The sequence below is a fragment of the Camelina sativa genome, chromosome 17 (genome assembly GCF_030686135.1).
Source record: "Camelina sativa cultivar CO46 ecotype springtype chromosome 17, ASM3068613v1".
In the NCBI taxonomy this organism is placed as follows: Eukaryota; Viridiplantae; Streptophyta; class Magnoliopsida; order Brassicales; family Brassicaceae; genus Camelina; species Camelina sativa.
In genome coordinates this window covers 8,696,745-8,722,571 of record NC_141896.1, presented here as the reverse complement: position 1 = coordinate 8,722,571, position 25,827 = coordinate 8,696,745, and the positions used below count along the sequence as shown (strand labels likewise).

The 25,827-nt window shown below is 37.1% G+C and overlaps 7 protein-coding genes and 3 non-coding genes across 11 annotated transcripts; 7 read left to right on the top strand and 3 right to left on the bottom strand.

The window, feature by feature from the left end:
* Positions 1–503: 503 nt before the first annotated feature.
* Positions 504–3,194, top strand: LOC104756376 (Alba DNA/RNA-binding protein). Its single transcript, XM_010478951.3, has 11 exons — positions 504–797; positions 961–1,083; positions 1,295–1,375; positions 1,471–1,559; positions 1,697–1,771; positions 1,893–1,963; positions 2,053–2,121; positions 2,236–2,292; positions 2,405–2,461; positions 2,580–2,801; positions 2,890–3,194. Exons 2-11 carry the CDS (start codon positions 961–963, stop codon positions 2,982–2,984), a joined length of 939 nt encoding a protein of 312 aa, XP_010477253.1. The 5' UTR covers positions 504–797; the 3' UTR covers positions 2,985–3,194.
* Positions 3,195–3,505: 311 nt separating this feature from the next.
* On the bottom strand, positions 3,506–3,577 carry TRNAD-GUC (transfer RNA aspartic acid (anticodon GUC)). Its single transcript has one exon. It is a non-coding gene; the product is annotated as a tRNA-Asp (tRNA).
* Positions 3,578–3,670: 93 nt separating this feature from the next.
* Positions 3,671–6,801, top strand: LOC104756375 (26S proteasome non-ATPase regulatory subunit 3 homolog A). The gene is made up of 9 exons (XM_087494293.1): positions 3,671–3,773; positions 3,915–4,004; positions 4,090–4,280; positions 4,414–4,554; positions 4,645–4,781; positions 4,889–4,943; positions 5,032–5,142; positions 5,494–5,733; positions 6,053–6,801. Exons 2-9 carry the CDS (start codon positions 3,926–3,928, stop codon positions 6,563–6,565), a joined length of 1,467 nt encoding a protein of 488 aa, XP_087350419.1. The 5' UTR covers positions 3,671–3,773; positions 3,915–3,925; the 3' UTR covers positions 6,566–6,801.
* A 1,102-nt stretch (positions 6,802–7,903) lies between these two features.
* On the top strand, positions 7,904–9,476 carry EXPA11 (expansin 11). Its single transcript, XM_010478949.3, has 3 exons — positions 7,904–8,375; positions 8,459–8,780; positions 8,878–9,476. Exons 1-3 carry the CDS (start codon positions 8,246–8,248, stop codon positions 9,182–9,184), a joined length of 759 nt encoding a protein of 252 aa, XP_010477251.1. The 5' UTR covers positions 7,904–8,245; the 3' UTR covers positions 9,185–9,476.
* A 618-nt stretch (positions 9,477–10,094) lies between these two features.
* Positions 10,095–11,953, bottom strand: LOC104776135 (UPF0496 protein At1g20180-like). Its single transcript, XM_010500150.3, has 2 exons — positions 11,650–11,953; positions 10,095–11,467 (listed from the first exon to the last, which is right to left on the bottom strand). The coding sequence occupies exons 1-2, from the start codon at positions 11,705–11,707 to the stop codon at positions 10,344–10,346; spliced, it is 1,182 nt and encodes a 393-aa protein (XP_010498452.2). The 5' UTR covers positions 11,708–11,953; the 3' UTR covers positions 10,095–10,343.
* Positions 11,954–13,088: 1,135 nt separating this feature from the next.
* TRNAE-UUC (transfer RNA glutamic acid (anticodon UUC)) lies at positions 13,089–13,160 on the top strand. Its single transcript has one exon. It is a non-coding gene; the product is annotated as a tRNA-Glu (tRNA).
* A 2,696-nt stretch (positions 13,161–15,856) lies between these two features.
* TRNAE-UUC (transfer RNA glutamic acid (anticodon UUC)) lies at positions 15,857–15,928 on the top strand. The gene has a single exon. It is a non-coding gene; the product is annotated as a tRNA-Glu (tRNA).
* A 1,286-nt stretch (positions 15,929–17,214) lies between these two features.
* On the top strand, positions 17,215–20,434 carry LOC104756369 (CO(2)-response secreted protease). The gene is made up of 9 exons (XM_010478945.2): positions 17,215–17,514; positions 17,621–17,874; positions 17,958–18,069; positions 18,157–18,670; positions 18,740–18,840; positions 18,965–19,207; positions 19,295–19,409; positions 19,479–19,689; positions 19,779–20,434. The coding sequence occupies exons 1-9, from the start codon at positions 17,285–17,287 to the stop codon at positions 20,351–20,353; spliced, it is 2,355 nt and encodes a 784-aa protein (XP_010477247.2). The 5' UTR covers positions 17,215–17,284; the 3' UTR covers positions 20,354–20,434.
* Positions 20,435–20,762: 328 nt separating this feature from the next.
* LOC104756370 (Subtilisin-like serine endopeptidase family protein) lies at positions 20,763–24,073 on the top strand. Of its 2 annotated transcripts, none has more exons than XM_010478946.3 (9): positions 20,763–21,063; positions 21,148–21,413; positions 21,509–21,626; positions 21,723–22,236; positions 22,299–22,399; positions 22,478–22,720; positions 22,803–22,917; positions 23,066–23,276; positions 23,366–24,073. In XM_010478946.3, the coding sequence occupies exons 1-9, from the start codon at positions 20,885–20,887 to the stop codon at positions 23,947–23,949; spliced, it is 2,331 nt and encodes a 776-aa protein (XP_010477248.2). In that variant the 5' UTR covers positions 20,763–20,884; the 3' UTR covers positions 23,950–24,073. The 2 variants fall into 2 exon arrangements, with proteins under 2 accessions (XP_010477248.2, XP_087351572.1); XM_087495446.1 differs by having other exon boundaries at positions 20,819–21,063; positions 21,502–21,626; positions 23,366–24,036.
* SK4 (SKP1-like 4) lies at positions 24,022–25,506 on the bottom strand. Its single transcript, XM_010478947.3, has 2 exons — positions 24,548–25,506; positions 24,022–24,394 (listed from the first exon to the last, which is right to left on the bottom strand). Exons 1-2 carry the CDS (start codon positions 24,860–24,862, stop codon positions 24,221–24,223), a joined length of 489 nt encoding a protein of 162 aa, XP_010477249.1. The 5' UTR covers positions 24,863–25,506; the 3' UTR covers positions 24,022–24,220.
* Between the last annotated feature and the right edge of the window lie 321 nt (positions 25,507–25,827).

Here is a 25,827-nt window from a genome sequence, read left to right as displayed (position 1 = left end):
TGCTGGTGGTGTTTCGTGTCTCTTGGTCGGTTCAGTCGGATGTATTGTTTGTTTTAGGTCTAGAACCGGAACAGTGAAAGCCGGAGAGACCAAGCTCTTCTGATGATGCGCCTTTGGGTGTTGAAGCTATTGGGACAAGTTCTACATGTCGATCCAGAGGTTCTCATAGCTGGGATTTGATCGTTTTCAATAGTAGTTTTTTCACACCGAGTCGTAGTGTGTTATCTATCTCACTGTGGTTAAAAAATGCAATGGTTCTCGATTAGGTAGTGTTGGATCCGCTAGTGTTCCAGGGTTGTATTTGATCAACTATTGCATTTGTTTTGGTCCAAGTCTTTAGAGGTAAATGTAATGTGCTTTTGATTTGGTTGTAATGTGCTTTTGATTTGGTTGTAATAAAAAAAAAAAAGGAGTTTTCTGTTTGTAACTGAAGATGAAAAATAAAAAAAAATGAGAGAGGGTGGAGAAAAGATATCCATGGTTATTAGCTCACTCGTCTTCTTATCCTCGGTTCGAATTAAACCGGTTTAAATTTAAAAAAAAAATCAAACCGGAAATCAATTAGGGCAGTTCACTGGTGCATGGGTGTGTTGAAGAGAAGTTGTGCGGCTGTTATATATTAGAGAGGCGCCTGCAACAACCGTCTCTTTAGGGCGTACCCCCAACCAAAACAAAAAAAAAAACCGAAACGAAACAGTATATCTCGTCCAATCCCTTGGGCAAACACCAAACAGTTATCCCTTATCCAAAATCTTCTAGGGTTTCTTCGGAAGATCTAACCAGAACAGTCGAACAAGGTAAGCATTGAAGCAAATTTACTGGGTAGATTATTCTAAGTTTTTTTTTTAAAAAACCCCTGTTTCTAATCGTGTGAATTGAACGAGAAACCCTAGTTTTCCATCGCTGGTTTTTGTATTCTGATTTTGTATTTGCTTTCGGTGGGGTTTTTTGTTTATTCAGATGGATAGGTACAAGAGAGTGGAGAAGCCTAAGGCTGATACACCAATTGCTGAGAATGAGATTCGTATCACCAGTATGGGTAGGGCACGGAACTACATCACCTATGCGATGACTCTTCTTCAGGTAATTGTGTTTCTTCGCTGAATCTGTTTTGGTTTTGAATATTCTTTCACAGTAGAGTAATTTCCCTTTGGATTTGGCATGAATAAGTTTTTGTATAGAAGAGATTCTGGTATTATAATATATTCAATTGGAAGTTCAAAATGGAGATTTTACTGTCTTTGTAGTGGATGCATGTTGGTGCTTTTGATCAATTTCATTAAATTTGCTTTAGGAGAAAAAATCGAATGAAGTTATCTTCAAGGCTATGGGAAGAGCTATCAACAAGAGTGTGACCATTGTTGAGCTTATTAAGGTATTTTTCTTTTGGGGTTTTAGTCTGTTTATTGATTGAAGAGAGGGGAGTTCCATTGTTTTCTGAGAATTTTATTGTGATTGTTGTTGATGCAGAGAAGGATTCCTGGTCTTCATCAGATCACATCTATTGGATCTACGGACATTGTAGATACATATGAACCTACAGAGGAAGGCCTTCTTCCGTAAGTGGTCAACTAGACTTTAGTATCAATCTTATTGTTTTCATTGTGCTGCGGGTACTCATTTCTCCATGTTGTGTTCTTTAATTTTGTTGCCTTGACCTGTTATTTATTAAACCTTAACTTTTGTTCCCCTGAAGAATTGAGACCACAAGGCATGTGTCGATGATTACCATAACACTTTCGACTGAAGAGTTGAACACATCCTCAGTTGGGTGAGTTTCTAGGTCCATTCTCTTATTTGTGGATTTTGTTCTTTTGTGTCATAAAGCAGTTGTCTGTCTCGAGAGGTACATTGTCTCCAATGCTAATATATCTTATTAAATGATGCTACAGGTACCAATGTCCCATTCCTATTGAGATGGTGAAGCCATTAGCTGAGGTTGATGTTGACTATGAAGGACGAGGTAGTTATGGTCTCACTCGTAATGAACTTTTTCCAAGCTCCTATCCCTGCTGTCCTTTTTTAAGTTACTAATTTAGCTCTCTTTTATAGAGGGATCTCCTAGAGGCAGAGGAGGAAGAAGAGGTAGAGGAGGAAGAGGAAGGGGAAGAGGCGGCAGAGGTAGGATTACTTTGTCAATTTTTCTTGTAATATCTTAGTTTCACTGTAGCTTTTGCATGGGTTTGTGGATAAGAGTTTGCGTGGATTGTGCTGACTCCTTTTTGGACTTTCCAGGTAATGGATATGTGAATGCTGAGTATGATGATGGAGGAAGGGGAAGAGGTGGCAGAGGTAGCATTTCTTTAGCAATTTTTCCTTACGAAATCCTATTTTCACTTCACTTTTTTGCATGTGATTTGTGGATAAGGGTTTGACTGTACTGTGCTTCTTTCGAATTTACCAGGAAGCGGATATGCAAACAATGAGTATGATGATGGAGGAAGGGGAAGAGGCGGCAGAGGTAGGATTGCCTTTAGAAAATTTCTTTCCAAATCTTAGTTTCACCTTAGCATTTTTGCGTGTGATTTGTGGACAAGGGTTTAATTGGATTGTGCTATTTCTTCTTTCGTAATTGCCAGGAAACGGGTATGTGAACAATGAGTATGACGATGGTGGTAGGGAGCAGGACCGGTCATATGGCAGAGGACGGGGGCGTGGGAGAGGAGGACGTGGTGGTCGTGGAAGAGGAGGTTACAATGGTCCCCCACCTCACTATGAAGCTCAACAAGATGGTCCTCCAGCAGAATATGGATACAATGATGGTGCTCCAGCAGAGTACCCTCCTCCACCTCAGGGCCGTGGTATGTTTATACACTATTGTTTTTTGAATACACAATGTTGACCGACTTATGTCATCAGTTCTTAAGGTTTAAAACTTGGTTGGAACAGGACGTGGCCGTGGAAGGGGAGGAGGCCGTGGAAGAGGAGGAGGCCGTGGTGGATTCAACAGATCAAATGGAGCACCAATTCAGGCTGCTGCTTGAGTGACCAGGGTCATTGAATGGACTTGGGTCGTTTCTACATTCTCATGTTTTTTTTGTCACTTTTTCGTCAAAACAACTTATTGCCGTAGAATAATCTCTCGTTCCTGTTGCATTTTAGGTTATATATATGTTCATTTATTTATGGACGCCGTCTCGGATGATTCCAGTTTTTGTTCCTTATAATTTCTATCAGTTTTCCAGTTTTGTCTCTGTTTTGAGTGTTGGATAAGTTTATGGTATTTGTTTCGCACGCAAGAGACATGGATAGAACTCGCAAATTACACACATTCGGACAATAAGTGATATCTATTTCAACTTTCTGGGCCTGGCATTGCATTTTCCGTTGGTAAAACGTCTATTGCATTGTATTTTAACAACAGAGAAAGATAACAAGTAACATCAAAAGCACACAAAAAAAAACAAAATGTAATTCCAACGTATATTGAAACCAAAATGAAAAAGGCCAACGGAATAAGCGAATAAGTCAGGTCCAAAGATATATATCATCTAAAAAAATTAATCGCCGTTGCCGGGGATCGAACCCGGGTCACCCGCGTGACAGGCGGGAATACTTACCACTATACTACAACGACCTTTGATGTTTGATTCAGTACTAAATTGAATATATAGAAATATATAAAAAGCTGTCTTGAGCAAAAAGAAAAATAATACTTTGGAAAGAAAAGAGTCTCAACTCTCAAAGCAGCATCAATCAGCTCGTCCTCCTCAAATCTGATCCGTCGTCATTCCTCGCCTGTGTCTCCCGGAGAATTACGTTTTGTCAATTCAGTAAGCTCTCTCTCTCTCTCTCCCCTCTCTTCGTCTTCCTCAAGTCAACTAATTGCTAGAATCCTCCCGTGAAATCTCATCCGGTTTAGTTGCACACAGTTCTCCAAAAACCCTAACCTTCTTTTGTCTTTGTGTGAAGAGATTTGCGCAAGATGACTCAGGACGTGGAGATGAAAGATAATCATACCCCTTCTCAATCTATCATCTCTTCTTCTACCTCCACGATGCAGAGTAAAATCTCGATCTATAGACACTTCTTCAATTCGTGATTTAGATTTCCAAAATTGCTAAGTTTCACACTTCTTTTTTTCCTCAGATTTGAAGGAGATTGCAGCATTGATCGATACTGGGTCGTATACCAAGGAGGTCCGTCGTATTGCTCGTTCTGTGCGTCTCACTATTGGGCTTAGGCGTAAACTCACCGCCTCTGTGCTCTCTTCTTTCCTTGATTTCGCTTTGGTTCCAGGATCCGAAGCTCACTCTCGCCTCTCTTCCTTTGTTCCTAAGGTATTATTTTTTGGGTTTTGGTTCTTCACTTTGATTGTTCCTATTAGCGTTCTGGCTTTAGGGAGTTTAGATTCAAGTTCTCTGAAATATAACTGGTGTAGAGACTGAAATATTCGAACTGTGAATGGTTTAGGGTGATGAACATGATATGGAAGTTGATACAGCTTCATCGGCTACACAAGTTGCTCCTTCTAAGCACCTACCTCTAGAGCTCGAGATTTACTGCTACTTCATTGTTCTTCTTTTTCTGATTGATCAGAAAGAGTACAACGAGGTAACTGCTGCGACCTCTTTGTGTATTTGTCATAAGTTACCTTTTTCTGTTGTGGTTTTAGTTTCATGATTTATTTTAATCATCTCTTAGGCCAAAGCTTGTTCTTCAGCAAGCATTGCTCGTCTCAAGAACGTCAACCGACGGACCATTGATGTGATAGCGTCAAGACTCTACTTTTACTATTCCTTGAGTTATGAGCAAACCGGTGATCTTGCTGAAATTCGCGGGTTAGTAGCTGAAAGACTTATTGTTTTTGTTTTGTACTTGTTCTTACACATCATATTAATCAGTAGCTCAAAATTCAATAATCTGGTTGGTTTTTTTGTGCCTGCAGTACTCTTCTTGCGTTGCATCATTCTGCAACGCTCCGTCACGATGAGTTGGGCCAGGTAGGTCTTTGTTTAGCTCATGCAGTCTGCATTCATTGCCTTGAAACTGTTACTTGCTTCTTTATCGAAGGTATCGTGTTGAATGCAGGAAACACTTCTGAACCTGTTGCTACGTAATTATCTACATTACAACCTCTATGACCAGGCGGAGAAGCTCAGGTCAAAGGCACCTCGTTTTGAGGCACATTCAAACCAACAGGTAGCTCTTGCCTTCATACTCTTAGTTTTCTCGGTTCTCTAGATTTCTATATATGTATGAGATCTCCAATGCTACTTCTGCAATCTGTCCAGAGAATTATTTTTTCCATTTGCATTCATATCTACATCTAGGAGGCTTTGTGTTTTCTTTTCACTAATCATTTGCAAACTTGTAGTGTCCGTTATACTATCCTCTTTATACTTCTGACATCACCTCTTGCCATTACCGCCAATCTATCTTGTGTTTTTCTCTGCTATATACGAACTTTTTTCTGTGTTTTGATCCTTCCATTGTTATAGCTTCAAAAGAATAAACGGCAAGAGGACTTATTTCAAACAATATACTTTGCAGTTTTGTAGGTACTTGTTCTACCTCGGGAAGATCCGTACCATTCAGCTCGAGTATACTGATGCGAAAGAGAGCCTTCTTCAGGCTGCCAGGAAAGCCCCTATAGCAGCTTTGGGCTTCAGAGTTCAATGTAATAAATGGGCAATTCTGGTTCGTCTGCTGCTGGGTGAGATACCAGAACGGTCAATCTTCACTCAAAAGGGAATGGAGAAGGCCCTCAGGCCTTACTTTGAGCTTACCAATGTGAGTCCGCCTTCATAATCTTGCTGCTGTGACCTGTTTAAATTATTGTATGAGCAGATAACCTAACTGGTATTAGCATGAGCTACTTTACCTCTATCTTCAAACCCATTCCTAATTTCAGTGACCTATACACTCTTATGTTACTTGTTGGTCTCTTGCGACACAGTTTTTTTTTTTGCTGCTGTTGTTTTCTGCTACTTCGAACTAGAAAGAGCATAAATTTCTGGCTGCTTACTGTTGCTTTTCAGAGATACATGATGCAACAAGATACTGACTCTGATCTGAGGCTTACTATTAAAACTCTGTTTTGGTTTTGCAGGCGGTTAGGATTGGTGACTTGGAGCTCTTTAGGACAGTCCAGGAGAAGTTCTTGGACACATTTGCTCAAGACAGAACGCACAATCTCATTGTGAGACTCCGCCACAATGTCATCAGGACTGGACTGCGCAACATAAGTATTGCATATTCCAGAATCTCTTTACCCGACGTTGCCAAAAAGCTGAGACTCAACTCCGAAAACCCTGTGGCTGATGCGGAAAGTATTGTAGCAAAGGCCATTCGTGATGGAGCAATTGATGCGACAATCGATCACAAAAACGGATGGATGATCTCGAAAGAAACTGGGGACATCTACTCGACGAATGAGCCACAAACTGCGTTCAACTCAAGAATTGCTTTCTGCCTCAACATGCATAATGAAGCGGTCAGAGCATTGAGGTTTCCCCCGAACACTCACAAAGAGAAAGAAAGCGATGAAAAGAGGAGAGAGAGGAAGCAACAAGAAGAAGAGCTTGCTAAGCATATGGCAGAGGAAGACGATGATGATTTTTAGAGAAAGGTAAATCTCTTTCTGATAGTTTAATCTCTCAACCTGTCTTTGGTTTTTTTTCCAATTCACAAGTTTACTTTGTGCCCTGCTCATCGTTCTAAGTGTTTTATTCAGGATTTTTATCCTCCGGAACCTTTTAATTACTTTGGTTTAATTTTAGGAAAAGAGATTTATATTGTTGGTTTCAGAAGATTGGAATCTCTACAACTTCGTTTAATGATGTTTGGGAGATTTTCGCATTTTAAGAATTGAACACTTTCAGCTAGCTGTATTAGGTGGGTCATTATTAGAACATGGACCATGTGAAAATGTTATCATCTCCAGGCAATGCATACCATTTAAATCCCCCATTCATATTTTACCATTAAATGATAGATAAGCACACTCATAAAATATCTAAAGAATAAAAACAAGACATGTGTATGACTCATTAAGTAATTGAAACATTAGTCTATTTCTGCCAAACTAGGTATCATTTTCTTGAATAAAACAATCTCATGTTATGCTTTTAATTATAGGTATTTGTTGTTCGGTTCATTAACTTCTTAATAATGACAAAAAAAAAAAAAACAGTAGAAAAATAATGTTAGGGCTCTTTGATTGCTACAACTGCCAACTATTTAATCCATATCATCAATGTAATTGGCATACTATAATCATTTTAACTTGTAATGGCATAAGATAAATTTTACTCCACTACTAAATCTAAACAAGCTCCTCATGTCCTTAATCTTGTACTTATCACTGGGACAAACGACGACGTGATGGTGATCTTCCTCAACTTAGATTGGAAATCAAGCTTTCGGGGACAATTAACCCGATAAATAATACTACTAGTTAAAGGGATTTGGCGTGTTGCTAATAATGTAGGAGAAAGGGAGCATGTGAGTTTGTGACCGATGAACCTGCACAGACCAACCTGCACATGATCGTATCACAAACAAAAAACTCTCCTTTGTCTTTCTTTCTTCTTATTTTTTTTATTCATTTTAATTTAAAAATTTAACATCCACCGCGTTGCATAGTATACAACAAACCAGTTTATTCACTTAGTTTTGATGTTATTTAAAAAGATATTAATCTAAAATAATGGAAATATAATTATGATACAATTGTGATCATGCTAATTTAAAACTTTTAATCTTACAAATTAACTTTTAAGATCTGTATCTAAAACATTGCATCGAACAAAAAAACAAAACTTATGGATTACAAACGTTTGGCCATGAGTAAATCAAGATAATATTTTGGTTTAAAGTCTCTTTTTCTAAACTCCACAATAAAACAAAGGAAAAGAAGAAGTATGCTACATATGTGTTCACTGTTCAAAGCAATATTAGTGTAACCGAGATAATTTGTTTGTATGAACATTTTGTGGAATATAAAAAAACCATCTGCAGCATATTACAAACAGAGTTTGCAGATATACTGTCTTTTTTTGGACTTATATTGTTACTTACAAATATACACATGTAGGAGATTTGCCTTTAAGAAACAAAGAAAGAAATAAAAGATACACACAGGCTAGATAAAAGATAAGACCACATGTAAGGTTTTGTTGCTACTACGTAGTTTTAACACTCACTTCCCACCTTTATTTAAACAACTCTCTCTCCTTCACTCGATCATCATCATCATTTATCATAATCTCTCTCTCCTTCACTCGAACGAAACATTACAATCATGTCAAAGTCTCTAGCTGGCTTGGCCGTTTTGGCCGCTCTTTTTATTGCGGTTGATGCGTTTAAGCCTTCTGGTTTAACTAATGGTCACGCCACATTCTATGGTGGAAGTGACGCTTCTGGAACAATGGGTAATCTAACAGTTCAGTTTCATACGGTTTTGACTCTTAATGGATTTGGTTAATCGATTAATTATATTCTTGATTCTTTTCAGGTGGAGCTTGTGGTTACGGAGATCTTTACTCGGCGGGGTACGGGACAATGACGGCGGCGCTAAGCACAGCTCTGTTTAACGACGGAGCTTCTTGCGGAGAATGCTATAGGATAACGTGTGATTACGCTGCGGACTCACGGTGGTGCAAGAAAGGAGCGTCCGTTGTCATTACAGCCACAAACTTTTGCCCACCAAACTTTGCTCTGCCTAACAACAACGGTGGTTGGTGCAATCCGCCGCTCAAACATTTCGACATGGCTCAACCCGCTTGGGAAAAGATCGGAATCTACAGAGGTGGAATCGTTCCCGTCGTTTTCCAAAGGTTAAGATTTTTTTTCAAAATGAATCAGATTAGGTTTCCATTTTTGCAATTGTTCTTCTAATCTCTAAACTAAAAGAACTCTGTTTTTAAAAAACAGAGTAAGCTGTTACAAGAAAGGAGGAGTGAGATTCAGAATAAACGGAAGAGACTACTTCGAGCTAGTGAACATTCAAAACGTAGGAGGAGGAGGTTCGATTAGATCTGTCTCCATTAAAGGATCAAAGACTGGTTGGTTAGCTATGTCTCGTAATTGGGGAGCTAATTGGCAATCAAACGCTTACCTCGATGGTCAATCTCTCTCTTTCTCCATTACTACTACCGATGGTGCTACTAGAGTCTTCCTCAATGTTGTTCCTTCTTCTTGGTCCTTTGGACAGATTTATTCTTCCAACGTTCAGTTTTAAGTTTCTTTTGTCTGATTAAAACGTTATTGGGCAGTGGTCGCGCTCTGAGTCTGTTTCTTTTCTCCCTGAGCGACCCGCCCCCTCTTTGTTTTTTTTTTTTTTTTTACTTCTTCTTTGTTTGATGGGTCTGTTAATACAGAAGACCCAATTTGATTTGAGGAAATATGATTATATAAAAGATGTATTGTATTTGAATGTTTCAAACTCGAAAAGATTCCGTAGCTAAAGGGAGTTTTAACACATTTGTACTTGGTTATAAGTTTATATAAAGTATGTTTGAGTTATGACAAAAGAGTTTTTTTTATCAAGTACATTCCTTACAAGACATGTGCCTTTTACCTTTATAAGAGTTTGAAAAGCTAAAAAAATGTATGTTGCTTTGGAAATCTTAGTTATAATCTTGTCTTGTTTTTATGGTTCTTCACTTTATCAAAATGATGTTATTTTTTGGAATATGATCTTTAAAATGTATTGAACTTATGTCAATATTTTGAAATACAAGTAACGGATTTAAAGAATTTTTTAGAGATGCAAAAATGATAATTCCTACTTATACCCAAGTTATTTAGAAGTTCATATAAAAAGATTATTTTGTTCATATGGATGGATATATAACAATCACGTAACCCATGTACGTTTTTCTAAATCAACTAAGCTACATAAACCATTGAACCAAATATAGTACCCTCCTAGATTTTGTAAAGTTAATGGATGAGCAATTATATTGGTTACCTTTGAAATTTCGTGACCGGTTAGAGATCACTTTCCTTGTGAGCATGCATTTTATTTATTGGCTCAATTATTAACGATGTTAACATACATTTTCAACATTATTAGGACCAAAAATTCAAAACAATTAGAATTCAAACCAAGTGTATATAACTCGATGATAATTCAAAGACTTAGAAGATTGAATCAAGATCAAAGAACATATTAACCAAAAGAAGAATAAACATCATCGATATGACAAATTGTTTGCTTCCATGGCCTCAATTTCATTTGAATCATATATAAAAAAACTTTGAAAGATATTCTTACAACTTTTTTTAGATATCATAATAGGTAATCCATAAACCCTACAAAAGTAACAAGTAATTCATAAACCCTACAAAAGTATTTATATTATTTTGATGAACCCAAAGAATCAACGAATGAAGAACTAGTTTCCCGTGATTTGCGCTAACACTAGCCTTCTTGATCTGTTAATAGTGATGAAACAGAGGTAGAGATGTTCTTCAAGCTCTTGCAATTGATCTGAGAATCTTTCTTCATGTGCACTAAACTCCCTCAATGCTTCCTTTAGCACTTCAATCTTCCTACTCTTTGCGCACATCGCAGCCACGGTTTTTCTATGCTCTATCTCATCGCATAATCTTCCGGCAAGTCTACTCAATGTATCCAAGTCGTTTATCAATATGAACATTCCTTTAGCTGCTATATCGATTTGTGTCCCGAGCCTCTCTAGCGTTGTATCTCTTTTGCTCTTATGCATGTTTCTTTTTGCTTTCTTCTTCCTCAAAAGAACCAAAGAACATAAACCGAGCAACGCAGGAGCTGCTAAAGCGCCGAGTATGCTGTGGAGAGCTATTATTAGTAATGTAATGACTATAGCGCTATGAGAAATCACTAGGCTATAACCTCCTAGCTTCTTGCAGAAACTCAAAAACCTGACTTTTCTTCTGATTCTTTTCCTTTTCGTTGTCAATTTGTCGAGCAAATCCGAGTTTGCATCGTGAACTATACCAAACCGAGCTTCGTTGATGTTACAACACAAAGGGTTCTTGAGCGCTGCAAATCTCGAAAGCTCTTGAAATATTAAAGCGCAGAGCTGCTCATGGCTATATTCCGTGGTTTTAGCACCGTTACAAACCCTTTTCCCAATCGTGATAATTCTTTTGATTTTGTTGTGATTGACCTTGATTTGTTGGATGGACTGAAGGAGAGACTCACACACGTCGCAAGCTTCGGAGCTAAAGTCGAAAAACTTAACTAGAAGATCGTTGAAACTCGAGTCTTGCATCAGAGCATCGAGTGTATCTTGAGGAGGGTCGAGCAAGTAATCGGTGAAGTGTGAATGGAAGCTAAGATCTGAAGATGAAGGGGAAGAAGACGAAGAAGAAGGCGAAGAAGAAGAAGAGAGTTTGCTACAAGATGTAACGCCTAATTGATCTTCTGCTTTTGTCCGAATCTCTAAGTAGGAGTTCGTTCTGAATGCTTCCTTGTACTCTTCATTAACACTTAGCTTCGACGTCAAGCTACGACAACATTCCTTCTCGGACTTTCCTGCTCCATTGACAAAACAAAAACAATTGACAAATATTTTCAGAACTGTTTTCTCATAAAATGAAAAAAAAAAAACCATCTCTGGGTCTCAACATTATATCTAAAAAAACATTCAAGATCATTAGTTAAGAGAAGAGAAACCAAATCATTCAAACTTCTAAAAAAAATTCTTGAAAACTAACCTTTTCTTGTAGAGGAAGAATATAATCTAGAACCAAGAAAACTCTTCATTTTCATCATCTTCGATTCGATGGGAACTCAAAGACACAAGAGGCGATTTAGGTAAACAATTGACAAGCTTCTAGCTTCTTTATATACTTACGTCTTTTTTTGTATGTCGGCTAGTTATAAATTATATTTTGATTAAAATTAGAAATATATCCTGAAACGTATATGTAGGAATGATTGGTTGGACAAAGATAGAGAGAGAGAGAGAAGAAACAAAGGAGAAGGAAGAGAAGATTGAGAAGCGACAGCTAGAGAGATGGTGGACGTTAGCACCGCTCAAAGAGATTTGTGAACGATGGCTTTTGGCGCAAGTTAGAGAATGGTACACGTGTTGTGTTCTTGGGGTCGAGATGACTTGTTAGTTTGGAGAAGAAGTTTCCTTTTACGGTTTTACCTTCGTTGTCTCTCTCTTTGAGTTTTTTTTTTCTTTTTCAATTGATTGATTAGTGAGAGGTTCTATTAAAGAAATTTAATTAAATTTAAAAGAAATAATTCGTTATGTTTTGAGGAAATTAGTATGGATGCAGTTCCTCGTACGTTACCCCAAAACGAGTTATTGCCACGTAGACCTCTCTCATTTCAGTATTATCTGTTTTTTTTTTTTTTTCTGTTGGTAATATCTTTTGTAGTATGATTGGGTCAAAGTATCCAAGAAAAAAACACAAGTCATCCCTCTTTCTTTAAACTGCATGTACTTGAAATATCTGACGTTTTGGTATGACAATGACGACTAATCATGCACTTCAGCACTTGTTTTCATTTAAAATTTTCCACGAGGATGCATGTGGAATGTTATGTTACTTACTGACTAAGTACTTTGTTACTCTCGAACGTCTAATTTGTAAATGTGTATAAACGTTTGGTTGAATGATAATAAAAGATTCTTAATGCTTTTCTTTTTCTTTTGTTTTTATAATTTGTAATGTTGTCTGTTAGGCATTGACCATTTCGGCAGCATAAATACATTATACATGTTATGATTACCAATATGGAGTTTATATTGTTACTTCTTAATAATCATATATATATATATAGATACTGACAATAGTAATATAGATATATATGATGTTTTCAAGAACAGTATTTAGACTTTTCACGGCATTGTAGTAATTTGTGTTATATACTAATTACCGTAACCGTAGTATACATATATTTGGTGTTTTAAGTACATCTAATTCCATAGATGTTCATAAATTATTCACCACACGTCTGCTTCACCGTACGTATTACATAAACGTTATCTCGCATAATTTCTACGTATATAGTACATTAGTACTAGCTATAATATGATTATGATAAAACTCGAATGAAGAAAGTGTAGGATTAATGATTTAATGTTCATTTAATTGAGTAGGATAATCGGTATATCAGTAAATTTCGCAACTATAACAAATCCGATGTCGTCCAGCGGTTAGGATATCTGGCTTTCACCCAGGAGACCCGGGTTCGATTCCCGGCATCGGAGCTTTTTTTTAACTTTTTATGATTTATTTAGTCCCGATCAACAATCCTCTAATCAGTGGACACTCCTTCACCCATTATATAAGCGTCACAAAGGGTTATATCCTATTTACATAACGTTTCGAGTTAATGTTCACAGGGCCGGTCCATAGGGCAATCAACTCAAGCAAAGGATTAGGGCATCAAAAAAATTAGGGCATTTTTTTGTAAAATTATTATAGAGTTTTTATATATATCTAAAGATTTTTACAAAAATGTGGACTTTAATATAAGTGCAAATCATAGTTTTTGAGGTTAATTGTTAGTTTTAGTTTTGATTTTTCCATTTTGAGGTTAATAGTTTGCTTTGTTAAACTATTAGATAAATCTTTTAATCAAAACTAATATTTTGATTTTGGTTTGTGTTAATAAATTTTCAAAACACTAAACATAAAGTCTTATATACCATTAATTATAATTTTTTGGTAATATATAAAAGGGCATGTTTTTTAGTTCGGCATAGGGCACTAATAAATGTCGGACCGGCACTGAATGTTCATCTATTGACTATTGTAAACCAGTTCAACAGCATGACTTCAAAATCAATTGTCTTTTAATAAACTTGATTAAAATATGTGTATACATTCTTTTTCAGTTCGTTGACATTATTGAATTTAATAAAAAGGTGTGTGTATTCCTGATGTTATCGTTATCGTTGGTTCTAGAATAGTGAATACAAATTGAATAGAGTAGGTGTGTGTGTATTTGAATATTCTTAAATGTTATCATAGTGAATAGAGTAAGTCGATGATCATCAAAACTCAACAGCCATTGTCTAACACCACCACTTTAATTGTTCCAGCCCAACCGGTTTCATGCTTCCAAAGATCATTTTTCATTATCCCTCTATATGTCATATTGTCGGAGTTGATCATTGTTGGTATTGGATTTCGCCGATTAGAGGCCCACCCGATAGACCCATTAAAACAGAAGAGAGAACCAGGTGATTGGGCTTGATGAAAGCCCATGAAGAGGAGCCCGAGTCAGAGGACGAAGTCAAGTCGGAGGAGAAGTCGGGATGGTCGAGCCGAGATTCGGGGGTGAGATTGTAGGTTGACGTTTGAGGAAGATCTCGTGGAAAGTTTTGTTTAAATAAAGGATCGATGTAAACGATTGAAGACATGTAATCAAGCTCAGAGCAAATCAATAGAAAAAGTCAATACAAAAGTCCAGTTCGTTGTTCTTCATAGTTTTAAGTCGATTTGTACCGAAAGTCTGCCCAGATCTTATTTTATAAACTTATTCTTCTAATTGTTGTTTCTAACCCCAACAATCATGTATAGAAATTTAAACCATAAAGATCAAGTGAAATTTAAATATACATAACATTAATGCGATTTATATCTATAACTCAAAAATATATATATATATATTTCAAAATCAAAACAAGGTATTAAATTTATTAATGCTTCCTCTACACCGTTTATGATCTTATGATAGATGATTTTGTTTCGTTCTAAAATCCTCTTCCCCTTCGTTCTCCATCCTGATATCTTCCATCTTCCATTCTTCTTGAATTAGTTTGAATGTACATAGAAAGAAGTATTAAATTACGTTTTGGTATGGTTACTTATAAATGGTATATCGACCAAAAAAAAATCTTTTAATGAGATAAATATACTTTTGTATGGTTGTGAATTGAAATAATTGAAATGATATTAATTAAACTTGACATGATAATACAATATCATTTATGAGTTCAAAGTGAAATGTTATTGACTAAACTCAATAGATGGTAACAATATGAGAAGTTAATTTATGTACATGGATTAATGTTTAAGGATATATATTATGGTATTGTTGATTTGATATTATTTTCATACAATTATATTAGGTTTATAAGAATAATACATATCTACACGAAAATATAAGTATTACTTTACCAAAAGTGAAAATATGTTAACTTTAAATATCATGTTAAAGTTGCAATGATGATTCTTAAAAAATGCATGTCCATGGTTGTAAATAGAATCTAAAAAAAACTTTACATTGGAGAAGCTGACAAAACCTAAGTTCTTGAAGTTGTTTGAACAAAAACAGAACATTTGATCACATTGTGCCATTTAAAAGAAACACTAGAACTTTTTTTTGTTTGAAAACATATTGAATTTGTTTGTTATGTATTGTAAGTCAATGTATTAAAAAAAATTTGCAAGTAATTAATACTTTTGAAAGATTATATATGTTTTAAAGATAATATAGAAAGGTTTCGTAATTTTGAATGTAGCAGTTTGATTAAGAATCAATACTTGCTCTTACTTATCATAGTATAATATAAGACAATGAAAATACCTAGTTAAGCAAATGCGATATGGGATCAAATTAATACCATATAATGTTTCAATTCTAAATTTGAGATTATTTTATTCTACTTAAAACATTATTGTTGATGTAAAATTAAATTTTGATCAAATAAATATAACCTAATTTTGTTTGATTTTATATGATTATGTCGAAAATTTTCTGTGTATGACTATTGTGATTGTCTAATACATATATAGTTGGTTTAAGTAAGTATATGTAATTCCAGAAGATGTTAATAATTCTTCACCACTGATCCTATATCAACCACACGTCGGCTTCACCGTCTTACATAAATCTCACACCATTTCTACGTAATATAGAATAATCAATTGTTTAATATTTATTAGCTTCAATATATCCGATGTCGTCCAGCGGTTAGGATATCTGGCTTTCACCCAGGAGACCCGGGTTCGATTCCCGGCATCGGAGATTTTTAACCTTTTTATGGGAATTTTATTTGGGCTTTGAAAGACTTTTGCTTAGTTATATCTTATGCTTTCTTTTCAAGAGACTTATGACTTTAGCCCATCTTCATTAATCATTATTCTAAAAATTTAAACACAAACTCTATAAATTTTTATCAAAAATTTAATCAAATAAAATATATAACAGTTCCGTTTAACGCTTAGATTTTAAAAATTAATAAATAAAAAATAAAAGATAGAAATATAGTATCTTATTAGTTTCTTCTTTAATTTTCTCTATTTTTATTTTATTTGTTTGAGTTATTCAGTTTCAAATAGAGAGAGAGGAAGAAAAATAAATAATAGACTTTAATCATTACATGCAAATGTTTTATTGACAGTTTTTCAATAAACATTTTTAAATTACAAAAATTATAATATAAGAAGACCGAATTTTTAATCACAAACCATTATAAATAACATAATAACAAAATAAATTATTACAAATTTCTATCAAAAAAAAAGTTCAGCGCGCGGGTAATAGAAATGAAGATCATGCGATAGCATTAGCAATATGTGTGTGACTCATTGATAATACATACTTTCCAAGAGTAGCACGAGTGCACTCCACTCTGAGCCACTAAAGGTGGTCGGCAGTTTTTTTGATTCTATTTTTCTTTGTAGGTTGCTAAATATATAAGATTTTGACATGATCTCGACTATACATTAGTTTAAGTACAACAAGCATGCTATATGGATTTACCAAGATGAAAGCCTACAAGCATGCTATATGGATTTACCAAGATTCCATAAGAGTGTAAATGCCAATTCTGGTTAATGCACTCTGCAGACCCGCACCACCCTCTCCTTTTATTGGCTACTCAACCAATCCTTTGTGAGTTTTTTTTTTTTTTTTTTTTTTTTTGTTAAAAATAATCCTTTGTGAGTTTCATCGATGGACCCAATTGTCTTTGATTTAAAAACATGTTTAAGGTAACCAACTGATATAAAATTGTTATATTTATAAGTCATATTTGGCCATTATATAATAATTTCATACTTAGCGTTACTTTCAGATTTTGTGAAGTCCTGATCAAGAATCCTTTAGTTAGTGGACACTCCTTCACAATCATTTTGTTCAAAGTCTTTGGAACATCGGAAAGAAGGAAAAAGAAAAACATGCGGAGTTGTGATGTAATGACTCGAACAGAAGATAGTGGTCGGATCACTAGCCTATTCTATCTCCACTTTTTGCCCAATTCAGAAACCCACCAATTCTTCAAAGTGGGATAAGCAACTCAAGCATTAATTGATTCTTTTGCTCTATCTTTAGTTTCCAATAATCTCTCAACCATTATAAATACCCTTTTTCTTGAGTTATATGGTCAGTGTACAAGTCCTTAAGTGGCTAGGAAACTACAAAAACATGAAAGCCTTGACCTTCTTCACACCCTTTTTATTATTTCTATATCTCTTATGTATCTTGTTTACGACAGAAACGGAAGCTGGATCAAGAAATGGTGATGGGGTTTACATCGTCTACATGGGAACAGCTTCCTCTGCCGCAAACGCTTATAGAGCTCAGATACTCATAAATACCATGTTTAAGAGGTTGGATATACTGATACACTCTTTACATGTAGTGAAAAAAATACATTGATACTTGCACAAAGTTTTTTTATGGGTTCTGAGGCCTTTTTATGGTTTGTTGTTGCAGGAGAGCAAACGATCTCGTCCACACATATAAGCATGGCTTCACGGGTTTTGCAGCTCATATGACAGCAGAAGAGGCCAAACTCATAGCCAAAAAACCGGGAGTGGTTTCGGTTTTTCCTGATCCAAACTTCCAGCTACACACAACTCATTCATGGGACTTTCTCAAGTACCAAACATCAGTAAAGATCGACTCGGGTCCACCTTCAACAGCCTCAGATGGATCATATGATAGCATTGTCGGCATTCTGGACACTGGTAAGGCCTTTCACTCCTATTTTGGCTGTCAATTAAGAAACAAAACCAAATATGAGTTTCACATAATGAAAACAAACAAACAGGGATATGGCCAGAATCAGAAAGCTTCAATGACAAAGACATGGGTCCAGTTCCGTCTCGGTGGAAAGGTACATGCATGGAAGCAAAGGACTTCAAGTCTACTAACTGTAACAGGTACAATTTTCACAACCTTCAAACACCACAATCTGAACATTACCAACTTCTTTTTGAAGACTAAACATTTCTGTTTTTTTTATGCAGAAAGATCATTGGAGCAAGATATTACAAAAATCCTGATGATGATTCAGAATACGATACCACAAGGGATGTGATTGGTCATGGTTCTCATGTGTCCTCCACCATAGCTGGATCAGCAGTGGAGAACGCGTCCTACTATGGTGTAGCTTCCGGGACCGCAAAGGGAGGTTCACCAAATGCAAGGATCGCTATGTACAAAGTATGCAATCCCGGGGGATGCACAGGCTCATCTATCCTAGCTGCTTTCGATGATGCAATAGCGGATGGAGTTGATGTTCTATCTCTGTCCCTCGGAGCTCCAGCATACGCTCGCATCGACCTGAACACTGATCCTATCGCCATAGGAGCTTTTCACGCGATGGAGCAAGGAATCTTGGTTATCTGTTCAGCAGGTAATGATGGGCCTGATGTCGGTACAGTTACCAATACTGCACCTTGGATAATGACCGTCGCTGCCAACACCATCGATAGAGACTTCGAGTCTGATGTTGTGCTAGGCGGCAATAAAGTCATCAAGGTAATACACATAATACACCTAAACATTATATTATCTGGTTTGCTAAAAAGAACCTTTATTGATTTTCAGGGTGAAGGTATACACTTTTCAAACGCTAGTAAATCTCCTGTGTATCCTCTGATTCATGGCAAGTCTGCTAAGAACGCTGATGCATCAGAAGGAGAAGCCAGGTAAATAACATTGGTGAATTCAAATACAATTCGTTGAGCTTATTTTAGATTCTTATAAAGAACTATAGTACAAAGAATAAGGAAGCTAACCTTTTGCTGTTTTCATAAAACATTGGCTTTTCAGGGCCTGTGACTTTGGTTCTCTAGATAAAGAGAAGGTAAAAGGGAAAGTTGTGTTATGCGAGAACGTTGGTGGATCATATTATGCATCATCAGCTAGCGACGAGGTGAAAAGCAAAGGAGGTATTGGTTGCGTCTTTGTAGATGACAGAACTAGAGCAGTTGCTAGCACTTATGGCACTTTTCCTACAACCGTTATTGACTCAAAGGAAGCAGCTGAGATCTTCTCCTATCTCAACTCAACCAAGTACTTAATAAGCTATCTCAAAATTTCTATGAACTATATTAGTCAGTATAGAGCAAATGAATTAAAACCTTTTGCCTTGTGTCGCAGAGATCCCGTGGCAACAATTCTTCCAACTGCAACAGTTGAGAAGTTCACACCCGCGCCTACTGTTGCATATTTCTCTTCCAGAGGACCTTCAAGCCTCACAAGAAGCATTCTCAAAGTAATCCAAAAGCCTGTGCCTTGTTTAGTTTTTACCTGATTAGAAGCATCTACTTACCTCTATCTTCAGCCTGATATTACAGCACCAGGAGTCGCAATACTCGCTGCATGGACAGGAAACGACTCAGCCATTTCACTAGAAGGCAAGCCGACTTCTCAGTATAACGTCATATCAGGAACTTCCATGTCAGCTCCTCACGTTACAGCGGTTGCATCTCTGGTCAAATCACAGCATCCCACATGGAGTCCATCTGCGATCAAATCAGCAATTATGACAACAGGTTAGGTCCCCTTCATTGCAGGTTTTGTGATCATGACATGCAAATATGGATTTTCGCTAACAATAAATCATTCATGGTCACATTCGCAGCAACTCAAACGAACAACGACAAAGGTCTTATAACAACAGAAACTGGTGCAGCAGCCACGCCTTATGACTCTGGAGCAGGGGAACTAAGCTCAACAGCATCAATGCAACCAGGACTAGTTTACGAGACAACTGAAACTGACTACCTGAACTTTCTATGTTACTATGGATACAACGTAACCACAATCAAGGCTATGTCAAAAGCACTTCCAGTAAATTTTACTTGCCCTGCAGATTCCAACTTAGACTTGATCTCAACCATCAATTACCCGTCAATTGGAATCTCTGGATTCAAAGGAAATGGGAATACGACAGTTACAAGGACAGTGACCAATGTTGGTGGAGACGGTGTGGCTGTTTACACAGTCAGCGTGGAAACACCACAAGGGTTTAATATTCAAGTGACGCCAGAAAAACTCCAATTTACAAAAAATGGTGAGAAGTTGACATACCAGGTGATAGTGTCTGCTACTGCTTCACTTACGCAAGATGTATTTGGGGCTCTAACTTGGTCTAATGCCAAGTACAAGGTCAGAAGCCCAATTGTAATTAGTAGCGAGAGTAGCCGCACAAACTGAGTAAATGGTATAAAGTTCAGTATGAATATGTAATAATAAAACTTAAATCGAAGCAAAACAAACTACACCGTTTCTGATAAATGAAATGATGATAGCTCAAGTAGATAAAACTATTTAGCAGGAAACAGTCCCAAACATTGGTTTTGTGACATGTCAAACTATTAAGTGAACTTTTGCATACAAAGCAGAACATCAACAAGTCTTTTTTCATCAAAAGTCTTTAGCTCTATCAATCTGGAGTACTAAGTTACAGTTACCAACCTTGTTAATAACCATGCAGAAAAAGTCTCCTTGAAGTTAGGCGATCTTGCTTTCACACAAAGGGCATGCATGACTATGTGTGTGAAACGAAATACATTCACTCCTCCCACTAAAATAGGCAATGCATAAAAGCTAACCTAACACTTCTGATATTATATATGTTTGTGGTAGTGACTATTAAGAAATACTAACAGATTTTAACGTGGAAACATAAAGCAAGAGTTATAAGCAAACTGGAAGCATTCTTGTCCTGTTTCTTGTAGTTCAGCGATGAGGAGATGCCTCACTGTCACCATCATCTTCATGATGTATCTTTTTCTGTCTGTGATTCAAAACTGCAAGTCTGAAATAAGTAAATCAGGAGATTATATCATATACATGGGAGCAGCTTCCTCTGATGGATCAACAGACAATGACCATGTTGAACTTCTGAGCTCAATGTTAAAGCGGTGATAACTAAAACCATAACTCTTTGATTTTCTAACCATGATTCATATATTGCAAATATTAAGACAGTATCTTACATACATCAGGAGCGGCAAAACCCCCATGCACAGATACAAACATGGATTCTCTGGATTTGCAGCCCATTTATCAGAAGGTGAAGCACACCTCATGGCCAAGCAACCGGGAGTAGTATCTGTCTTTCCTGATCAGATGTTACAGCTCCACACAACTCGTTCATGGGATTTCCTGGTACAAGAAAGTTATCAAAGAGAGACTTACTTCACTGAAATGAACTATCAACAAGAATTGGACGTGCATGCAGGAGACACCATTATCGGCTTCGTTGATTCAGGTGAACAGTATGAAGCAATGAAATGTTTATATGCGCTTTTCTTGACTTCCAGTAAAACAAACACTCAATGCAGCATATTCTGAAAAAGAAAACAGGAATCTGGCCCGAGGCACAAAGCTTTGACGACAGGCGCATGGGTCCAGTCCCAGAGAGATGGAAGGGCACTTGCATGAGAGGGAAGAAGACGCAGCCTGGTTCTTTCCGTTGCAATAGGTAAATAGAACCTGAAGAAAGTAGCACACACATGTAAAGATGCCACATATGTTGGAACTTACCACCGTGGACTTATGTTAAACGTTGCATAAACAGAAAACTAATAGGAGCAAGGTATTACAATTCGTCATTCTTCTTAGACCCTGATTATGAGACACCACGAGACTTCTTGGGGCACGGGACACATGTGGCATCAATAGCAGCAGGGAATATAATCTCTGATGCATCCTACTATGGCCTGGCAAGTGGAATTATGAGAGGAGGTTCACCAAATTCAAGAATAGCTATGTACAGAGCTTGCTCACTTCTGGGCTGCCGTGGCTCCAGCATACTGGCTGCATTTGATGATGCGATCGCAGATGGAGTTGATGTCATATCGGTATCAATGGGCTTATGGCCAGAAAATTTAATTGAAGATCCGCTTGCCATTGGGTCATTTCATGCCGTGGAAAGAGGGATCACTGTCGTTTGCTCCGCAGGAAATTCTGGCCCATCGAGTCAAAGTGTGGTTAATGCTGCTCCATGGATGATTACTGTTGCTGCCAGCACTATTGACCGTGGCTTTGAGTCCAACATTCTTCTGGGAGGAGAAACAAGCAGATTAATCGAGGTACTAAGGAAAAGCCAGAAACTGATAAATCTCCTATTGTACTTAAACAATTTTTTTTGCAGGGTTCTGGAATAAATATTGCTAATATAGATGGTTCCGAGGCTAACCCACTTATACACGCACGATCAGCCAAAAAGATAGATGCTAATGAGGAAGCTGCTAGGTAACAATTGCATCTTAACATTATAAAGTAACTTTTTTATATCTATACTAACAAGACAACATAACTGCAACTCTTCAGGAACTGCGCACCTGATACAATGAACGAAACCATTGTTAAGGGAAAGATTGTTGTGTGCGACAATGATGTCGGTAACCAGGTGATCCAGTGGAAAAGCGAAGAGGTTAAGAGGCTTGGAGGTGCTGGTATGGTACTTATTGGCGACGAGGCACTGGATCTGTCTTATATTGATCCCTCATTTCTAGTGACAATAGTAAAACCAAAGGACGGGAAGCGAATCATGTCCTACATAAATTCAGCAAGGTAAAAAATAAGATGTCTCATTTCACAAGATATAATTGCTTTCAAACAAAAGACTAGTAGTATATCAAAGTGCACATTGTAGAGAACCAATTGCAACGATCATGCCTACAAGATCACGAACAGGACATATATTAGCACCATCCATACCATCCTTCTCATCAAGAGGACCTTTTTTGCTTACCAGAAGCATCCTCAAGGTATGTAAGCCCTAAGATTCACCATAAATAATAATGTGATCTCCACAGAATCTTCACAGATTCACAGAATCTTCTAAAAAAAGAAATTGATATTAACAGTTCAATAGTTCATTTTCACTGAATTAACTCCATGAGATACCTGTTACAGCCTGATATTGCGGCACCTGGGGTCAACATACTGGCATCGTGGTTAGTAGGTGACATAAATGCTGCACCAGAAGGAAAGCCACCGCCATTCTTCAACATTGAATCAGGGACTTCAATGTCATGCCCCCATGTCTCCGGGATTGCTGCTCGACTCAAATCCAGACACCCTTCATGGAGTCCTGCAGCAATCAGATCCGCCATCATGACAACAGGTGAGAAACCAAAATCAAGTGAATACCAGTTACGGATTACATATCGATCGAGCACATTGTGTAACCCAACTCTTACACTCTATCTGCAGCCGTTCAAATGACCAACTCAGGAACCCATATAACTACAGAAGCAGGAGCCAAGGCCACACCTTATGACTTTGGTGCTGGGCAGGTCACTATATTTGGACCTTCTTCCCCTGGACTGGTTTATGAAACCAATCACATGGATTACCTGAACTTTCTCTGCTACTTTGGGTATACTTCAAACCAGATCAGAAAGATCTCAAAGCGCATACCAAAAGGTTACGTTTGTCCAGAACAAAGCAACAGAGCAGACATATCTAACATCAACTACCCATCAATCTCAATATCAAACTTCAATGGTAAAGCAAGAAGAACGGTAAGCAGAACAGTGACAAATGTAGCATCACGCCTCATTGGAGATGAAGATACAATCTACACTGTGAGCATCGATGCACCAGAAGGGTTACAAGTCAGAGTTAGACCAAGAAGACTACACTTCAGAAAGATAGGAGATAAACTTAGCTACCAAGTGATCTTTTCATCTACTACATCCTCCACGCTTAAAGAAGATGTATTTGGATCAATCACATGGTCTAATGGAATGTACAGCGTAAGGAGTCCATTCGTTGTAACCAGTCGCGAAGATTAATGATAAATCTAAAGGAGAAGAACACACAATGTCTTTTCATAAAAAGACCATAGCAAGAAAGGTATAATAAGATTAAGCAAAGACCAACACTTTCATTCTTAAAATATATTCCATAAAAACCAAAGAGGATCCTGTTAGTAGAAACAAAGCATTCGGTTTTTCATCTTGAAAACTACCATAAAGAAAAGTAACAAAAAGGGCAATCCAAATCTAAGAAAGACTTAAAGACTAAGTTGTCATAGAGAAGCACCGGATCCTAATCCAATCCACATCACTCGAAGGCCCACTTGTTCTCATTGCGAACCTCCTCTTCTTCCTCCTTTGTGTAATCGTTCTTGATGTTGAAGTGAGCACGCATCTCATCTGGAGTTTTGCCTTTCATCTGATCAGCCACGGCCTGGCACGTTAGGTCAAGAAGTCCACCGATGTTCAGATAATTAGCAGCCTGACAACAAAACAACCAAAAGGTTACGCATTAAATAAACCCTAACAGAGTCGGCAAACCCTTAATCCCAAATCAAAACAAAAAAACCCTAACAGAGTCGGCAAACCCTAAATCCCAAATCAATCAAAAAAAAACCTAATCAAAAGAACAAACCAGGATGAGATCGAAGAGCGTAGGCTGATCGACTTTAACGAATTCGGTATCCCAAGTCTTAAGCTCATCGTTCTCGGTGGAACCACAGAAATCCTTGTCAGCACCGGCAGCCTCAGCGGCGGCCTCCACGTGCTTCTTGCAGTACTCAATTACCTTAGCCAAGATGGCTCCGGTGACATTAGGAAGAGGGATTCCGTTATCGGCACACTTGTCTTCGATCATGTGCTTGATCGTCTGGGACTCAACAGCAACAGCTTCGTCTACCTCGAAGGATTCACCGTCGGAGCTCTTGAGGATGATCTTGTTAGGCGCCATAGCAGTAGCAGAAACAAAAGGAGAGAGAAGCTGAGTGGTTTTTTCGAAGAAGACGCGGCGATTGATAGTCTCTAAAGAGGTTTTGGGGAATTGTGGGTTGAAGGTTTCCCCTATTTATAGAGAGAGATCTGACCACTTCCAATTTCTTATTGGTCAATAAAAAAATTAATGAATGGAAAAAAGTTAAACAAAGAGAGAAAAAAATAGGAAACATTACTAAAAAGAAATATGGAAGTATTTATTATTTCCAAAACAAATTGACCTTAGCTGTGTATTCCATATCATAACAATGGTTAAAAAAAAAAAAAAAATTAACAGAAAAGATTTGCTGTATCTGTGAGTTCAGAAAAAAATAAAACAGTTGAACTACGTGTAGGAATCATTGACTAGGGTTTTATGTTTTTAGTTATAAGCAAATTTAAGTATCTTACACGTTTGTAGGTGAAAAATTAATATCTATCTATCTATGAACCGGAGCTAGAAGCCTTTAGCTCTGGTGGTAAAGGACTCTCAGCTGAGATATCCGCCATCATGAGTTCGATCCTCAGCCACTGCGGAATTCACAAACGGGCTGCAGCGTTCTAGGAGCCGACATATGGAGTGCCATTTGGCCGCCCACGTGGCTAGTCCAAATGAACCGATTTATTTCGGAGAGTGTTGGAATACCTGGGTTATAAAAAAAAAAAGTAATAATAATAATATCTATGTGTTATTATGAATTGTGATTAGTTATTTTGCAGGGGATTAAAGAAAAATATAAAAAAAATTAGGTGGTCAATACCAAAGTAATAAATGATTTTTAAGGTAATTCTTTTGTTTTAAAATAGATGATTCTCTCACAAATCTTTGCAAAATTAATTAGGTTTTTATTAGTTTTAACTTTTAACAAATTATATTATGCAGTTTATCTTTTTCATTGATTGAATTGTGTGTAAATAGATATTAAATAATGTTTTGTTTAAAAG

What these genes read in the sequence shown, in the direction of transcription:
- LOC104756376 (XM_010478951.3), top strand. Translation starts at nt 961, where the DNA reads ATGGATAGGTACAAGAGAGTGGAGAAGCCTAAGGCTGATACACCAATT. An exon ending in ATGCGATGACTCTTCTTCAG is followed by an intron (nt 1,084 to 1,294) that starts GTAATTGTGTTT and finishes AATTTGCTTTAG; the next exon opens with GAGAAAAAATCGAATGAAGT. An exon ending in TTGAACACATCCTCAGTTGG is followed by an intron (nt 1,772 to 1,892) that starts GTGAGTTTCTAG and finishes ATGATGCTACAG; the next exon opens with GTACCAATGTCCCATTCCTA.
- LOC104756375 (XM_087494293.1), top strand. Translation starts at nt 3,926, where the DNA reads ATGACTCAGGACGTGGAGATGAAAGATAATCATACCCCTTCTCAATCT. An exon ending in TCTCTTCCTTTGTTCCTAAG is followed by an intron (nt 4,281 to 4,413) that starts GTATTATTTTTT and finishes TGAATGGTTTAG; the next exon opens with GGTGATGAACATGATATGGA. An exon ending in CTTACTTTGAGCTTACCAAT is followed by an intron (nt 5,734 to 6,052) that starts GTGAGTCCGCCT and finishes TTGGTTTTGCAG; the next exon opens with GCGGTTAGGATTGGTGACTT.
- EXPA11 (XM_010478949.3), top strand. Translation starts at nt 8,246, where the DNA reads ATGTCAAAGTCTCTAGCTGGCTTGGCCGTTTTGGCCGCTCTTTTTATT. An exon ending in TGACGCTTCTGGAACAATGG is followed by an intron (nt 8,376 to 8,458) that starts GTAATCTAACAG and finishes GATTCTTTTCAG; the next exon opens with GTGGAGCTTGTGGTTACGGA. An exon ending in GTTCCCGTCGTTTTCCAAAG is followed by an intron (nt 8,781 to 8,877) that starts GTTAAGATTTTT and finishes TTTAAAAAACAG; the next exon opens with AGTAAGCTGTTACAAGAAAG.
- LOC104776135 (XM_010500150.3), bottom strand. Translation starts at nt 11,707, where the DNA reads ATGATGAAAATGAAGAGTTTTCTTGGTTCTAGATTATATTCTTCCTCT. An exon ending in TTCTTCCTCTACAAGAAAAG is followed by an intron (nt 11,468 to 11,649) that starts GTTAGTTTTCAA and finishes TCAATGGAGCAG; the next exon opens with GAAAGTCCGAGAAGGAATGT.
- LOC104756369 (XM_010478945.2), top strand. Translation starts at nt 17,285, where the DNA reads ATGGTCAGTGTACAAGTCCTTAAGTGGCTAGGAAACTACAAAAACATG. An exon ending in ATAAATACCATGTTTAAGAG is followed by an intron (nt 17,515 to 17,620) that starts GTTGGATATACT and finishes TTGTTGTTGCAG; the next exon opens with GAGAGCAAACGATCTCGTCC. An exon ending in GCATCAGAAGGAGAAGCCAG is followed by an intron (nt 18,841 to 18,964) that starts GTAAATAACATT and finishes TTGGCTTTTCAG; the next exon opens with GGCCTGTGACTTTGGTTCTC.
- LOC104756370 (XM_010478946.3), top strand. Translation starts at nt 20,885, where the DNA reads ATGAGGAGATGCCTCACTGTCACCATCATCTTCATGATGTATCTTTTT. An exon ending in AAACAAGCAGATTAATCGAG is followed by an intron (nt 22,237 to 22,298) that starts GTACTAAGGAAA and finishes TTTTTTTTGCAG; the next exon opens with GGTTCTGGAATAAATATTGC. An exon ending in ATCCGCCATCATGACAACAG is followed by an intron (nt 23,277 to 23,365) that starts GTGAGAAACCAA and finishes CTCTATCTGCAG; the next exon opens with CCGTTCAAATGACCAACTCA.
- SK4 (XM_010478947.3), bottom strand. Translation starts at nt 24,862, where the DNA reads ATGGCGCCTAACAAGATCATCCTCAAGAGCTCCGACGGTGAATCCTTC. An exon ending in CGCTCTTCGATCTCATCCTG is followed by an intron (nt 24,395 to 24,547) that starts GTTTGTTCTTTT and finishes TTTTGTTGTCAG; the next exon opens with GCTGCTAATTATCTGAACAT.